Source organism: Perna viridis, chromosome 12 (genome assembly GCF_037379345.1).
Source record: "Perna viridis isolate PV_CMFRI_1.1 ecotype Kerala chromosome 12, ASM3737934v1, whole genome shotgun sequence".
Taxonomy (NCBI): domain Eukaryota; kingdom Metazoa; phylum Mollusca; class Bivalvia; order Mytilida; family Mytilidae; genus Perna; species Perna viridis.
In genome coordinates this window covers 25735471-25752130 of record NC_142456.1, presented here as the reverse complement: position 1 = coordinate 25752130, position 16660 = coordinate 25735471, and the positions used below count along the sequence as shown (strand labels likewise).

The 16660-nt window shown below is 32.3% G+C and overlaps 1 protein-coding gene across 8 annotated transcripts in view; it reads left to right on the top strand.

Annotated features, from left to right (window-relative positions):
* Positions 1-16660, top strand: part of LOC148601826 (calmodulin-binding transcription activator 2-like) — an 89268-nt gene that overhangs the window by 55055 nt on the left and 17553 nt on the right. For all 8 annotated transcript variants that reach the window (XM_088556355.1, XM_088556348.1, XM_088556354.1 and 5 more), the window contains 11 exons: positions 492-627; positions 1126-1197; positions 1631-1769; positions 2841-2866; positions 5715-7106; positions 7404-7530; positions 8595-8714; positions 9716-9804; positions 10859-11043; positions 11775-11850; positions 13722-14403. In XM_088556355.1, the coding sequence (XP_088412481.1) occupies positions 492-627; positions 1126-1197; positions 1631-1769; positions 2841-2866; positions 5715-7106; positions 7404-7530; positions 8595-8714; positions 9716-9804; positions 10859-11043; positions 11775-11850; positions 13722-14403 (3044 nt within the window). The remainder of the gene's footprint in view (positions 1-491; positions 628-1125; positions 1198-1630; positions 1770-2840; positions 2867-5714; positions 7107-7403; positions 7531-8594; positions 8715-9715; positions 9805-10858; positions 11044-11774; positions 11851-13721; positions 14404-16660) is intronic.

Here is a 16660-nt window from a genome sequence, read left to right as displayed (position 1 = left end):
AAAATCACAATATTTTAAGACCTATAAAAAATGTTTGTTAGGCTTACTTATCCGAAAAATATGTCCACCCCACAGCAGATTTCATGCACCTGTCCACTGACAGGAGATGTTGGTCATAAATGTGTCCTTGTGTCATTGTATTACTTTTTAGTATTGAAGACATGTCATCATTCTGTAAGTCTGGTTTTCATTCTTAATTTTTGTCAGGCCATTCAGAGCTTACTTATAGGTGTGTTTACACTTGTTGAAGACCTTTTTGAGATCACTGAAAGTTTTTAGTGATACTGTTTTGTATTTATGTTTTCTGCTGTTGCAATATGTTACTTTTCACCGTATTCATTCTTTTTTACTATCATATGCATCAAAACCATTATTGAAAAGAACGGTAAATAAAAAGGGGTTAGATGAATGCAAAGTAAATTTTATATAACTGTAGCAATGCAAATTATCTATTTTTATTTTTTTTTTATGTCATAATTTGCAAATTGCAGGCCTCCCAGTGGCTCCATGATATTGTACAGCAGAAAGAAAGTCCGCTACAAAAAAGATGGCTACTGTTGGAAGAAAAGAAAAGGCGGGAAAAATATCAGGGAAGATCACATGAAGCTCAAAGTGCAAGGGTTAGAGGTAAAAGTTCATGGTCAAGATGTATGAGTTTGCACATGGTTATATATCAAATTATTTCATTGAATTTGCTGGAGTCCTTGGAAAACTGATAACTGTTTCATCTTCGAAAATTGTTTTCAAATGAAAGACTATGGCAATAAAGTCAGACCATTACAATTTATTACTGATCAGATGTCGGAAAGAGCGAACTTTAATTAACATTTTGCAAAATGGCTTGAATATTGAATTATTAAAATTAAATTTAAATCTATACAGATTTTGGATTAAGTTGCTTTGAATTTTTGTTAATCCAAAAATAAACTATTGCATGCATATAATATTTTTGATATTTTTAGGATTTCAGTATATATACAAATCATGCAATTTTGATAACTATGATTTCACCCTGGTGCAGTTTTTTTGCAATGATAGAAAATCCCTATATGTATAAAAATTAGCCTGTCATGTCACATTTTCTGATGACTTATAACAACAAGACTTATGGTATTTTTATTTCAGTGCATTTATGGCTCCTATGTACACTCTGACATTCTACCAACATTCCACAGACGCTGTTACTGGTTGTTACAGGTGAGTTATCTCCCTTAAGTTTCTTTTCCATTCACAAAAGTTTTATATTAAATAATCATGATAATATATCACTGGTATGTCATTTGACAAATTTTAAAGCAATATAGATGATGATAAGTTCTTTCACTACTCACTATATTGCTTTCTCATGAGTTGTACCTTGTCCCCTCTCTTTTCAGATTCATTGCCCATTTACTTTCTCTTTACTGATCAACTTTGTAGTTTTTTTTAGGTTGCTGCATAATGAAATTTATGTAACAGATTTCTCAGCTTCTACTGGAGGGAATGTTTATATATGTTTCGTCTGCATGAAAAATTATACTGCATCTTGACTGAAATGGTTAAGTGGGGTATTCTTAGCAGGATGTAGTTTACATCATCTTATAATCTCCTGCCTTTTACTCTGTTTATTTATTAGATATATATTTTACAGAATCCTGACATTGTTCTAATTCATTATCTCAATGTTCCTTACCCTGATGACGGCAAGGTAAAGATACCCATGATGCCTTGCTCAGCAGAGAAGAAAGAATGGACGAAAGAAGAACTTGTAGAACAGCTTCGACCTATGTGTAGGTTTTTGTGATTATATTACTAAAATAGCATTCAAGCTAAGAATCATTTAAAATGTGATATATGGTTGGAAAGCCTTCATATGTTTATTTTTGATATTTTGTTTAAAATGTTTAAGTAAACAGAAAATAACATGTGAATTTTCATTGCAGCTGTTGTCATAAGAGATATGAATTATAGAATTAAAAATTAAGGGAGATAACTCAGTAAATGTCACTAAAATACAGTATGATAATTTATTTTCGCTTATTGAAAATACATTATTATATAGATAGTAGTTCCCTATATATATATTTTTTTGATAATTCACACTGTGAAATAAATTAAGTAATTTTATTCTCACAGTTTTTCTAGCCAAAATATTAGTCCATTGTTTACAAAATTTGAAATTAATGTTGAACATGGTAACCAATAATGGTGAAAATCTATATAGGGTAATCATTTGGTTATTCACCCTTTCCAATTAAGTATCCTATTGAATGGTTAGGTGTACAGAGGGTGATGATTTGGTATCATAATTGATGGTATTTCAAAAGTTTCTCTATTTGCATCACTGAAGGCAACTATAGGTTTGTACTATGTCTGTCTGTCTGAACATCAGTTGATCAGTTATACAAGTTTTTTATACCAGAGTGAATGGTAGAATCAACTTGTCTGTTTGTCCATACATATGTCCATTCAACCAAATTTTTGTTGCAATTATTTTGGCTCCCAATTAATGGATTGATTTCAAATTTGATGTGTGGCTTCATAAAAATGAATATTGGATATTTACTTCCTGTTTTGTGGGTCTTTGTATTTTTTTCACTATATGGAACGATAGAGAAAGTTTTTGCCACGAAAATCTCTGCTCTCAATGGGTGGATTGATTTCAAATTTGGTGTGTGGTATGATATAGGTGGGGCATATGTTGTAAAGATTTTTGGTTCTCCTGATATCAACTTCTTTTATGAATGGGAGTATGCATACACCACAAGACGTGCAACTTCATGTTTCTAAACACATTAGTCATTTGAATGCATGAATTATTTATGGCATCATTATAGTGCTTATATTATTTTTTTTTTCAGTTTCTGCTGGCAGTTCTGACCAAATGGTAAGTTCATACATGGGCAAGACACAAAAGGGCAGTACAGTTGATTCCACTTATTTGCATACCTGTTAATTGCATATTCTTGTTATTTGCATAGAAACCCAAAGATCAAAAAACATTCCCCATCTGATCCATGTAAGAAATGCCTCTTATTTGCATAACATAAGACCAAAAATTAGAAAATTTCTTCTTAACTGCATAAATATTTTTCAAAGCATACTCAAAAAGGTACCTGAAAGGGTATTAAAAACAACAATATATTGCTAGTGGAATACCTCAGTTTTCTTAAGAAATGTGATTTCACAACAGTCTTTTCTCTTTCTTTTGACTAGACACTATGACAGGAATCTACTTAACATGATAAAGAACATGTATCACTTAAACATTGGAAATATTAGGTATTTTTCCTTGAAATGATAATTTCTGTTAATTACAATTTTTTTGTGACAAATAGGCTATGGGATCAACAGGAGTCCTCTGTACTCAAAAGGCATCTTTGTTCTTTCTCCAACCAAGTTAAAAAGGGACATTATGAATCACTATCACTTCTGCTCACTTGTCCTTCTTTCACATACTTGTCACCTTGTCACCTTTTGAACTTAAATTTTCAAGGTTATAAATCAAATGTCAAGGTCACTTAATAAAAAAATCTTTCTTTTCTTTGTAAATGCAGTTTAACTGTATATGTAAGTCAAGGTTAAACCCAGAACATGGTTTGTCATGTTGTTTGTTTCTGTTTATTATTTAGGTAGTACAAAACAGTTATGTCATTTCTGAAAATTTGGTCTCATTTTGTTGAAATAAAGCTGTTTTGATTCATTCTCTCACAATTTTAGTTCCAAAAGTTCATGTGAAATAAGATACTTCGAAAATCAGCCATCTGATGCTGAGGAGAGAACCTAATACAGCAGGGGACTGAAACGTTTCGGATACCATTCTTCCTTTAAATTACACCTGTTTACCATTACATATATTACATCTGTCTATGTATTAATGCTTAACTATATTTAAACAATATATCCACCAAATTTCGACTTTTAATTTTAAGTTTTACGAAATTTGATGGGTGTAACTTGGTGTACAAAACTGCGCCTTAATGTAACTGTCTAGTGCACCCTTAGACCTACCCATGAACTGAGGATTATAATCAGAGGCTGTAAACTCCTTGAAACCTAAATCCATGTGCATTGTCTATGCTTATAAAAATGTTAGTTACAAGGCTGTTTAATCTCTAGTGTTTAAAAACTTCTCTAACTATGGACAAAAACTACTCATTAAAGATATCTAATAATCAATTAATTTTCTGAATATAATTATGTATTTTGATGCCTTTTTAATGACATCCTTGATCAATGAGGTTAACAAGGGTATCACATTACTGTCTTTATACCGGGAGTTTAATGACCTTTTACTGACCTTTCCTATTGGGTCAATTGTAATTAACTATTCCCTAGAAGCAATAATTATCTTGTGTTCAGTTGATCACTAATAGTGAACTAATGCCAGTTAATTAGCATGTAGAAACTCTGATAAAAATACATGGCAGAAAAGTCAACTTTCATCTCATACAGAAGCTCATGGATAAAATATCTGTTTACTGTAAACACTAGTATTTTTTGTAATAAATAAATTAACACTCTGCCAACACATTTTATGTTTATAATACCAGACATGTTGGAATTCAATTTGTTAAGGTAGTACTATACAGTTTGATCAATTCTGAAAGTTAAGTCTCATTTTGATTAAATAATGCTGTCTGGAGGCAGTCAATACAGAAATTTTAACTGTTTTGTTTTTAAATAAAGTACACATATTTCTGAACCGGTATGTGTGGAGATTCATGTAATACCTAAGTGCACTTTTCAATTCATTTTCTCGCAATATAAGGTCCTAAATTTCGTGCAAAATAAGGTATTTTGAAAATCAGCCAGCTGATGCTGAGGAGAGAAACTAATATGGTCAGGGTCTAAAACATTTCGGATACCTTTCTTCATTTAAATTACACTTGTTGACCATCACATATACTGTGTATGTGTAAATGCTTTAATGCATTTAATTAATGCTGTAACATATTGATTTTTGGGGTTCCTATTTTTTTCACAGATTCTGTCAAATGAATATATTTTTGCAGTTTCAGAAATGATAGGTATTACATAGTGTTACAGCTCCATTCCACAGATACTATTTTTCACTGTTTTATGTCCAATAAGAAAATTGATAACAGTATATCCACAAAACTTAAACTTCTACTTATTTTAAGATTTACTAAAGTGGATTGGGTCAATAGTGTGTATGAAAAAGTGCCCCTAGATCTAACTGTATAGTGCACTCTAATGCTAGGTGTCATTTTATATGACAAATTAGTATTTCTGTTGGTACTTCTCAAAATTTCTGGTAAATGCTTAGGATATACTATACTCCTACTGTATGATCAGTGATGTATTGGAATTAGCTTGTCCGTCTGCACAGCCAATAGTCTGTCTGTCTTAAAAAATTTTCTCAAAATTATTTTGACTCCTGATGGATTGATTTATTTCAAATTTGGCATGTGGGCAAAAATTTTCTTGATTGAAGTAAACTAATAAACACCAGTGTCATATGATATTTTGACATCTGCAAAATATTGACCCCGTGGTTAAAATATCATATGCTATCGTAACCCTAGGGTCAAAATTTCACTGATATATTAACCCGGGTCAATATCTCGCAGGGTCAAAATATCGTATGACACGGAAAATTTAGTACAATGTACCACATGGACAATTTAGTGAATCACATTGACTTACATACATGTAGTGGTGTGAAGTGAATGTAGTTCGTGTAATTTAAGTGATTTTTATTATTTTCCTAGCTTGAAGAAACTGTTGAGACATTGGTTAAGCATCTGATTCAATATCATGAAAGCCAGGACAAGGTTAAAGTTCCAAACATAGGATATAAGAAGATCAGTTGTCATTCCAACTCAAATTTCACCAATACACCAGGGGATAGTTCAATGGTTGGATCAGAGGACTCACAATGTAAAGACTTGTTAATGAACACTGTTTGCCAGCTTAATGCCAAAACACAGCATTCATTTCCATCATCAAGCCAAAGAAGGCATCCAGGTGTTGTACATATTCAGACTAAATCGAACAATGTGATTCCTTGCTCAGAGAATTTGACTCAGCCCCCTTTTTTGCTCAGTGTTAGCCAGTTACATACCTCTCAATATTTGCTGCTGCGTGACGGAGCCCAGGACTCTGTTACAGTGACAACATCAGGATGCCAACTTCACCCCATCCCTCATGTACTGGACCAGCCCATAAATCATTTATCACAGCCTCTCCAGCAAGAGGAAGTAACTCTTGGATTTAGGGAAGACAACTCGCTCTCAGAATCTCACCATGTACCTCAAACTGTTCCAGGGCAGCTAAATATATTTGCTCATCCAAACTCCAATGACACACTTCCAAAATCTAATGTTATGTATACGAACTCAAATGATTTTTTGTCATCTTCATGTCATCCAGGGAATGGCAATGCTGGACGTGTGCCACATTTGGAGAATGTTTCTGTAGATGATATTCATAATATCATCAATACACCCTATTCTGTGGATACTTCTGAGAATTATAGTGGTCTTCCACAGGCTGTGACTTGTAATTCAAATATACCAGGAGAAAACTATAATAGTGGTCAACATGTTATTTCTGGTAATATGAATAAGTCATCTGAGGCTTTTAATAATTTCCAGCACACTGGTGTTTTTAATTCAAATGCAGAGGAAAGCTGTAACAACTTCCAAGAAGCTGCAGGTTTCAGCACAAGTACATCAGAAAATGGCGGCAACAACTTTCAACAGGGGATGAGTGGCAATGCAAATACATCAAGAAACTTTAGTAATTTTACTGAAGAAATGTCAGGAAATACCACTGCGTCGTTGTCATTGGAAACAACTGACTACAGCATCTTGGACAATTTAGATTTTGAAATTTCTGACATTGAAAAACTTTGTGATGATCTCAATGGTAACTCAGAGTCCTCGAAAGACCATGACATGAACAAAGATAAATCATGTGATACTGAATTAGCCAATGAAATTAGTTTATTCAATTGTGACCTTGTGCAGTCTTGTCAAGGTCAACCAGATCAAGGTTTTTCCAACATATCTTCTGTCTGTGATAGCAAAGAGAACAAAAGTTGTGAAAATTTAAAAGAACAAAAGATTGTAGATTATTCTCCAGAATGGGCTTATACTCAGGTTAGAAAATTAAACAGTTATATATCCTATTAATAAATCTGTTACTTCATTGAAGACAATAGATACTATTTACCTTTGTCACTATTAGCAATGTTGCATAAATTTACAAAAATGCCGCCTGAGACTTTCTGGTTTTGGATATATGGAACCTATAATATTAGTATTCCCATGAAACAAAAGTTGCTTAGAATTTTGCTGGATATGAATATAGAAAACCTGTATTAGAAGGTATAGGAAAAACTAATGTACAAAAATAAATTAGTTCAAAATACAAACTTAACCCTTTTTATTTTTAAGGGAGGAGAGAAAATTTTGGTTGTTGGACCCTGGTGTTCTTTATCATCACAGTATGGATGCCTGTTTGACAGTAAACCTGTACCAACAACATTGGTTCAACCAGGTGTTCTCAGGTGTTACTCACCAGGTAAAGTTCAACAAGGTACAAATGTATTCTAGGGGTTAACTCACCAGGTAAGGTTCAACCAGGTGTTCTCAGGTGTTACTCAACATGAGAGGTCTTACAAAGTGTTCTCGGGGTTTCTCACCAAGTAAGGTCCAACAGAGTGTTGTCAGGGTTGCTCACCAGGTAATTATAACATTCAGCCAGGTGTTCTTAGAGGTTACTCACAAGGTATTGTTCAATCAGGTTTTTCTTGCCAGGTAAGTTAAAAAAGGTATTCTTAGGTGTTACTCACCAGGAAAGGTTCAACAAGTTGCTAGTCCCTACTGGCTTTTAACGATGGGACTAAAGATTTGCATTCCAGACCGTCTGTCTGTCTGTCTGTTTCTCTTTGTCAGTCCGGGTTTCCGCACTTTTTTCTAACGCTTGCAGATATTGAGCTGATTTTTGGTATGTGTGTCAAACTTGATGAGTTACAGATCGTTTACATTTCCTTTTGCTCTGCTGATTTTTGTCTGAGTTATGGCCCTTGACCTTTGAAAAATTTACTGAAATAAAAATTTTCTGCATTTTTTTTTCTACATGCTTGCAGATATTGAGGTTGATTTTTGGTATGTGAGTCTACCCTTATGAGTTAAAGATCAAGTATAGTTTTTGTTCCCCTTCTCTTACTTTTGTCCAATTTATGGCCTTCGAATTTACCGAAGCTTAAGTTTTCCGTACTTTTTTTCCTAACACTTGCAGATATTGAGCCGATTTTTGGTATGTTAGTCTAGCTTGATGAGTTAAAGATCAAGTTTGTATTATGTTCACTTTGTCTTTTTTTTACATGTATATTACTTTCAGTTTTAAGTGCATTTTTCTGAAGACTTAAGATATTGAGTGTTTTTTTTTTTTTTTGACAAATCGGTCAACTATTATTTGAAATCTAATCAGTAGTATTTGGGTCAGTGGGTAGGGAACTATGTATCGGACGATGTACGATATAAATTGTTTCTACTTCCAAAGAATATTTTGCAGCATGGCAGGGTATTATTCTAATGTCCCAACAGAGGCCCTATGTTGTAAATATTTAATTTTCTTTGCAGCTCATTCTGAAGGGACATTTTCATTACAAGTCAGCTGTGATGGTCTTGTGATCTCAAACTCTGTACCCTTTAAGTTTGCCTCCAGTAATAAAGAGCAGAATGATTGGTTTTCAATAACAGGTATGTATCAAATGTCATTACAATCCATCAAATAAGAAAAGTTAAGTAGCTGCCTTTATAAGAATCATGCAAATTCTGAAAAATTTGATACACCCCAAAAAGGCTACATATTTTTTTTTTTGTAATTGTTTTATTGGTCTGTACTATAAAATGTGTAATTATTCATTGAAATCTGCCTGCTCTTAGGAGATAATCAACATTGAAAATCCAATAGACTATTGTATTTTAGTGTCATTTACAGAGTTATCTTCCTTAATTTTGAAATCTACAGTGCATTCTATGTAATTTTTATCTCCTAAGAACATGGATTATATGAAAAGTGAATATTAATTTCTGTTTACTATGGCAATTCAAACAAGATATCAAAAATAAAAATATGTAGGCTTTTTACTCATGAATCACATTTTGCATGATTCTTAGCTGGAGTGCTACTTAAAAATCAAAGTTCAGAAACTTTATTATTTATGTGAAGTGTTGAAGTCACTAGTATTTATAGAAGAAGAATGTTATCTTTAAAAAAATCCTGAGATCACCCATTTATCTTTGCTTGTGGCCATCCACTTTCCAGCAAAACCATGATAAACAAAATAGATATTTAAACTTTGGTTTGTGTTTTTGTTGCCTGTAAATTTTCTTCGTCAAGTTTTTCTGGTAGAGTGTGTGCATTTTTAAAGATTCTTTATACAGAAATGGTTCTCCATTGGTTTGGAATTTTTCACTCTTCATTGATGCAATATGGATTGACATTTTGATTAGAAGCATCATATATAAAGTGTTGATAATACTCAGTTTAGATAATTGTAGGGAAATATAATCATTTTAATCAACATTATAGTATGTTTGAGATATGGTTTTGCAGGGCCAGGTTTTGGGATTTTCCTCAGATCTTCATTTCCAAGTTATTTGATTGGTCAAATTTGGAGTTCAAAAAGAATTTGAGGAAAATCCCAGTTGGATTTTTGTTATAAATCTATATCTATTTGCTAATATTTTCATTGTAGATGATGAGTTGAAAATACTGTTGTTAGATAGACTCTATGTTATTCAGGAAAAGATGAAAAAATCCACATCACGTCTCTCTTTACAAAAGGTATAGATTGTTCAATGTTAAAATTTCGTGGGATCAAAATACCTTATGTCACTGGTTTATGTCAAGAACTTCTCTACTGTTTCTAAACTAATACACAGAATATAGTACATACATATTCCTTTAATTTCAATTAATATCTCTTTCAAAATCAGTTAATATATTTCAGGCACTTTTTCAACTTAATAATATTCTATCATTCCTGCAAATAAAGTTAAGATCTAATGGTCTGAAACCTGATGAAGATTTAAGGGTCTTCTTTTTGGACCTGAAAGAAATGTTTAACAATAAATTTGCTATGAGAAAATTTAGTTTCTGCAGAATGTGTCAAAAAGCATTTCATGTGTTAAATATATTCTATTAAACACAATTGTCAGTCCAAATCTTTGTCCTCTCATCAATATTTTATAATTGATGACAAGGAAGTGAATAGCAGTAATTTTTAACCAAGTAAACTTGGAGGAACAATTCAAATTGATAAAAAAGTTTTCAAAATCGTTCTTCTAGGAAATTATTTTCTTAAGCAGTATTTTTTTTTAATGAAATTGCAAATTTATTTTCGGACAGGTATAGGATGGGTATTGTGTAAAAGGTAGAATGAAACAAAATTTGTGAATGTTAGTTAACTATGGATCTACAGATACCTGTTAACCCTCCATGCTAGAGGGAGACTCCCACCAAATCAATTAAAAATTTATAATGTCCCACATAAAAATGTAAGATATGTAGAAGGTTTTTGGTTATAATTGAATTTTTACATAGAAAATTTGCTTTTATGTAATTATTTTCCACTTGAGACAGTGTCAATGGGGGATAATTTCCCACATGCACTGTTCCAGTTTGAACTTTTAAGTGGATCAGGTGCACTGGTAGGGTCAGCTTCCCCTGCTTTTCTAGAAACACCTGTCTGGTTAATCCAGAATAAAAAGCAGAGGGAATGACATTGTTAATTAATCTTTCAAAAATTCATATGTAACATGGATATAATCAGGTATATGTTTTAATTTTATCTGTAATCCTTTTACTTTTTGCTACATGTATATGTTTTTTTTTCCAGTTACGAGAAGAGAGGCAGTCAGACCAGTTTGAGAAAAAGATAGTGCTGTTTGTGAAATCCTTAGTATCTCGACCATGGGGAAACATGTCTGATTTTCCGAAGGCTGGGAAGTATCGAATGACCCTGCTTCACTTAGCTGCAGCTCTAGGATGGCAGGCATTAGTTCATTCTCTTATTGTCTGGAGGTATGAACTAGCAATGTGTACTAGATAAGAATGAAAGCTTTTTCTTGTTTTTTGTATTAAAATTATCCATCCATTAACATGCTGAGACTGATTTAGTTACACCTTGGGTGCTAAGTAGGCAGGTCATATCGTTTGACTCCTATCCATAATCCTATAGTAATGTTATTCAAAGCAAATTGTTTATCACACTTTATCACACTTCTTATATATGTATCCAAAATAAGGTTTAAACAGTTAAATTGTACCTCAGTGAATTTTGAGGAAATTTTACAGGAATGTTAGGCATCACTTATGAATATGTATGAAGTCAACCAACAGCTCATGAGTAGTGGATTATGGACCGTTTGATCCAATTTTTTTCCATTTTCAGTTTGCACCATTAGATTATAGCAGGTAAATTTTCCATGGTGGTAATTTTGGCATATTTTAGCGGTCTGACTTAAAAAGTAAAAATGACTTCCGCATTGTAATTACTCTGGGCTTTAGCTGTCGGAGCACCAATTATCATCTGCCAAAATTATTAAAACACCTTTTGGCCTCAAAATCACAAAATTTTACATCCACCAATGAAACCTGCTAAACAATATGTGGAACATTAGAACAATTTTTTTTTACAATAACAACATGAAGGAACACTACTTGTACACACAATAATGTATATGAAGGAGAACTTAAAAGTTATGCCTTTCACTTCTTAAACAATAATGAGAATTTTATACATTTTTTTTCAGGACTGACAACCCTTCTTGGGTCCTTGACTGTGAGGTAGACTCCCATGCTGTAGATGATATGTCATGTACCCCCATGGTAAGTTTTTATAGGTGTACTGATAATTAAGATATTCTCTATGATCTGGTCATTTTATCAACTTCTTGGATGCTTAGATATTTGCAATCTCATACCATGGACCATGTAATATTAACTAGTGATTGAAATCTTCACCGTCGTGATAAGTTGTTGTGTGATTGTGTATCACTTTCTATAAAACCTGATTGGTGATACTAGTAAGTGACATGTGACATTTCTAACACTGTTGTCCTGACACTGTTGGTAACTTCTCAAATGGATGATTGCTAGAATTTCTACCATGACAGATGCTTCATGTCAAACAGTCAAAAATTCCATAGGAATCCTAGAGAAAAAGGTTTCACAACTTGTGAAAGTGGAATAATGCAATATATCGAATCACATTATTTACTTTCCACATCATAACAAACTTTCCAAGACTCTTTTATGATTTTGAAATTAAATAATTTGAGTTGATATTTTACAGTCATTATGAAACCTATAATTGGTCCTTTGTTTAAAAAATGTGATGATGTTTTGCTTTCAGTGATCAAATCCTGCATTTTAATATGTTAAAAAATGTAAAACTAAAATTTTGTGATTTAGCTATGAAATTACAAATTTGTAATGATTATGTATGGAACAGTTCCTGAATTTACTACATTTAAATAGGCATCAATTGTGGTAAAACGTATAAATATACATTATAAATGTAGCAATCTTAATTTGATCTTTCATTTGTAGTAAAATGATTCTGTTTTCTTAGCTATAGTTAAGTGAAATTTCCTCTCTCTTAATTTTTCACTTGGTAGATTATGTTTACCCAATATATTATGTATCAGTCTTTTTTTAAGAATTACGCAATTTCTGTAAAATGTGTTACAACTCAAAAAAGCGCTACCTATTTTTAAGTTTATGTATTAAGTTGCTTTATATGTCTATTTGATGAAATGTATAATTATTCATTCCATTCTGTCTGCTCTTAGGATAATCTATATGGATAATCCAATAGTTAGTATTGTATTTTCGTGTCATTTACAGAGTTAATTCCCTTTATTTTGAATTGTACAGTACATTCTATTTCATTTTTATCTACTGTGAACAAGGGTTATATGAAAATCTACATGTTACTTTCTGTTCACTATGACATTATAAACAAAATATTAAAAATAACAATATTTTGCATGATTCTTATGTAGTGTGGTACTTATATTGTCAACCTACGGAGTGTTGAAGATGTTCCTTCCTTCATTGGATTTAACCATAAGCTGAAGCATCATAGTGAACTTTGCTCTCTGTTTCTTCAGTAGATCTTGTGTTACTTATTTATCATAAAAATTACCACCACTTATCATTTCTGTTATTTAAGCATTATTAATTTGATTCTTTCACAAGATTTTGACATGCTTAATTTCATGTTTAATATATCAGCTTTAAAATTCCAAGGACATAAAATTGTGGCCTGGATTTTACCATTAGGCGGACCTTAAAAAATGTTTGTTTGCTATTATTGACCTACTCATTAAAAACCTACCTACTCAATTTTTTCTTCATCCTTTCCAAGACAACTATTTTTTTTTTTTAATTTCTATCATATTTCTATCATATTGGCTTCTCTTTTTTGCATTTTTCAGAAAAAAAATCACCTTCCTACCTACTCCAACTACAATTGTAAGTCGATAAACAGCAAACCAACATTTTTTTTAAGGATGGCCTTAAGATTATTTTTTTACTGTATTTTTACCTCCTATTTTTCCTTTTTATGCTTCGTTTGTTTACTTCCTTAAAAATAGAACTAAGCTTCCCAGATTAAGTTTATATATGCACATATATAGACATTTATGTTTATGTTGTATCTTTAAAAATGAATTACTTGATTATTTTTTTTTAAGGTTTGGGCATGTGCAAAAGGTCACAGGTCTATTGTTGAGTTTCTGTTCCACTGGAATCCTGACTCTGTAGACATCTTGACGAGAGATGGCCTGTCGCCATCAAACATTGCTCAAAAATATGGTCACACCTCTATAATTTCTGAGTTGTCTTCCCTTAGCAAGGAAGGAAGGAAAGATCTAATATCCCTTTCTAGAGAAATAGACTCTTCTGGGAAATATGTCTCACCTGATGGCAGTATGGAACAGTCCAGTGTATTTAAAACTCCCAACTCTGTACTTGGAAGTCTTCACATTGATATACCTGGCCAGTTTGATCAGCCTGTGAGAACTTCTGTCTCATCCAAGTCCCATATTAAGCATTCCCATCATCATAGTGGAAATAGTCGTCGCAGACTGGCCAAGCATTTTTCCATTGATTGTACACCTGAAGACTTCACATACATTCCCCCTCATCAGTATGACAGACCAGTTCGAGAAACAAACTCTGAGCCAAGATTGTGTTCTGTATCTAACGCTTTAACTAGTGCTAAAAATCCCATGCTGTGCAACCCAGGACGTGACCTGACATCTCCAGACATATTGGTCAATCAAGAGGAAGCTAGAATGAAGGCTGCCATGATGGATCACTCCCAGACTCCTTCTGTACATGTGACAGGAACTTCCTGTGTAGAAATGGATACAGGTAATTCAGGTGACTTCAGAGTGGTGCATTCGTTAGTTGAATAGTTTCAAAGAGTTTTTAAAATTGATTATTTCAAGTTTTAAGTGTGAATTAGAAAAACCCATTCCAAACTAATATTAATAATTTGTCTTAGATTTAACTTAATGATTTAACAATAGTTTATTTTCTAGTAAGCTGTAGCTTGCTTGTTTACATGTGCAGATGTTGTTATTTGGACATTAGAACTTCTTAGTTGGGACTCATATCTTTAAGAGAAGTAAGCTTATGTATAATCAGAGGAAGAAAGTATAACATAACTATTTGGTGTATACATATTTTTTATGAGACATTGTGAAATTTTCACCCATATAAAAACAATAAAAATACAAAAGATTAAAAAAACAAAATTTTAAGCTGGAAAGAAAGGCAATGGCTTAAATGTTAGTCATTTATTTTTTTAATTAATTTACATATAGAAATGTCTATACAAATATTACATCACTGATAGTTCCGATTACAATTATTACTGTATGTAAACTTCACTTTGGTGATTCCATTTTCCTTTCTTTTCATTACCTCGTCGTTTCCATAAAGAGACACCTTCACATGCATGTTATTACATATATGCGGAAGTTTCCCTCAAATAATGGTAGTTTTCACCCATGCAAAATTTTGTTGTTCTTTTTTCTCCTCTGTTTTGAAACCAGTAGGATCCATGGACAAGTATTTGACCATCTAGAAGCTTTGAAAAAGAATGGTCAAAGAGGGATAACTCAAAAAGGGGTTTCCTTTCTCTCAGTTTAAATGCATCATTCCGTCTTTAGAACAAAGATGACAGTCCAGTTTCCAGCCTACAATTTTGCTGGTTACACAAAATATATATTAAAAATTAGTTCTTGAATGTTTTAAAGGGGTATTGAAGATCACAGTTTTTGTGAAGTTTGGAAACACATAAAAAGTGTCATATATGATGTAATTGCAACCACAATCTATGAATAAAATTAACTTTTGTGCAGTCAAGTTTACAGACAGTTTCCATTTTACAATTGCTGTTAGTAGGTAATCAGGAAATCTTGATAGTTAATTTGCTTTTGTCAGATTTACTAGGTTTTAAGTTTATAAAGGGTACTACCTATTCATTTTTTCTCATAAATCTTTAATTGTAATTAATTAAGGGCTCTTTTTTCTAACATGTATTGATGTTTACTCTTAACCTATCCCATGTTCTTTTTTTAGCTCACCTGGCCGAAGTCCATGTGAGCTATTGCCATCACTTGGTGTCCATCGTCATCATCTTTGTCGTTAACAATTTTTCAAAAATCTTCTCCTCTGACACCACTTGACCAATTGGAACCAAACTTGGTATGTTTCTTAGGATATCATGCATAGAACTGATGTGGGGATTTTTTTATCAGTCGAAAAACATGGCTGCCATTACTAAAAATAGAACAAAGGGGTCAGACAATAGTTTTTCACATGTATCTCCAAAACTGTTAGGTTTAGCAAAATTATTTCTATAGCTGAAATGACCCTTATTATAAGGTCTTCAAAAGTTGTCAGGTGACTCCTGTAAGAGTTTTTGCCCTTGAAAGATGAAAAATTCCATTTGTTTTTTTTTTTTTTGGTTTTGTTTTTTTTTTTTATATATAATTTTCAGCCAATATCTTTAGAACTAAAAGAAAGAAACCTTTCTATCACTGAAATGATCCTTATGATAGTCCTACCAAAGTCTTCGAGAGTCCAAATTGTTGGACAACTCCTTGTTAAATTTATTGCCCTTCAATGACAAACTTTAACAAGGTAAGCGATTCATGCTTTTGGGAGCCTCTTGTTTGCATTAAGTTTGAGTAGAATTTTGGACAGAACTTGTCCATTGAGTTTGGTTTTTCACTTTCATCATTTTTTTTCTACATTTTCTAAATTGACAATTCTAGAATTCTTATACCCTTTTATTTGGGAGCAGAAATGTTTAATTTTAAAATGTTTATTACCTTTTTTGATATTATTTTGTATCTGACACTTGTGAGAAAAAATGTTTTGCAGTCACTTAAAAAAATTCAATTCTATTTAATCCATTGAATAGAGGCTGATTTTTTATTGTTTGCCGATTAATGGATTTTTACAACCTTTGACCTACTCAATTCCATTGCTTTCGGTTACTATTTATGTTTTAGTTTTAGACAAACTGAACTTAATAAGAAAAAATTATTTTTGACAGGATAATTTTTTATGCTAGTAAGTGGGCCAGTAAATTTTTTTTTACTTTTTGCCAAGAAAC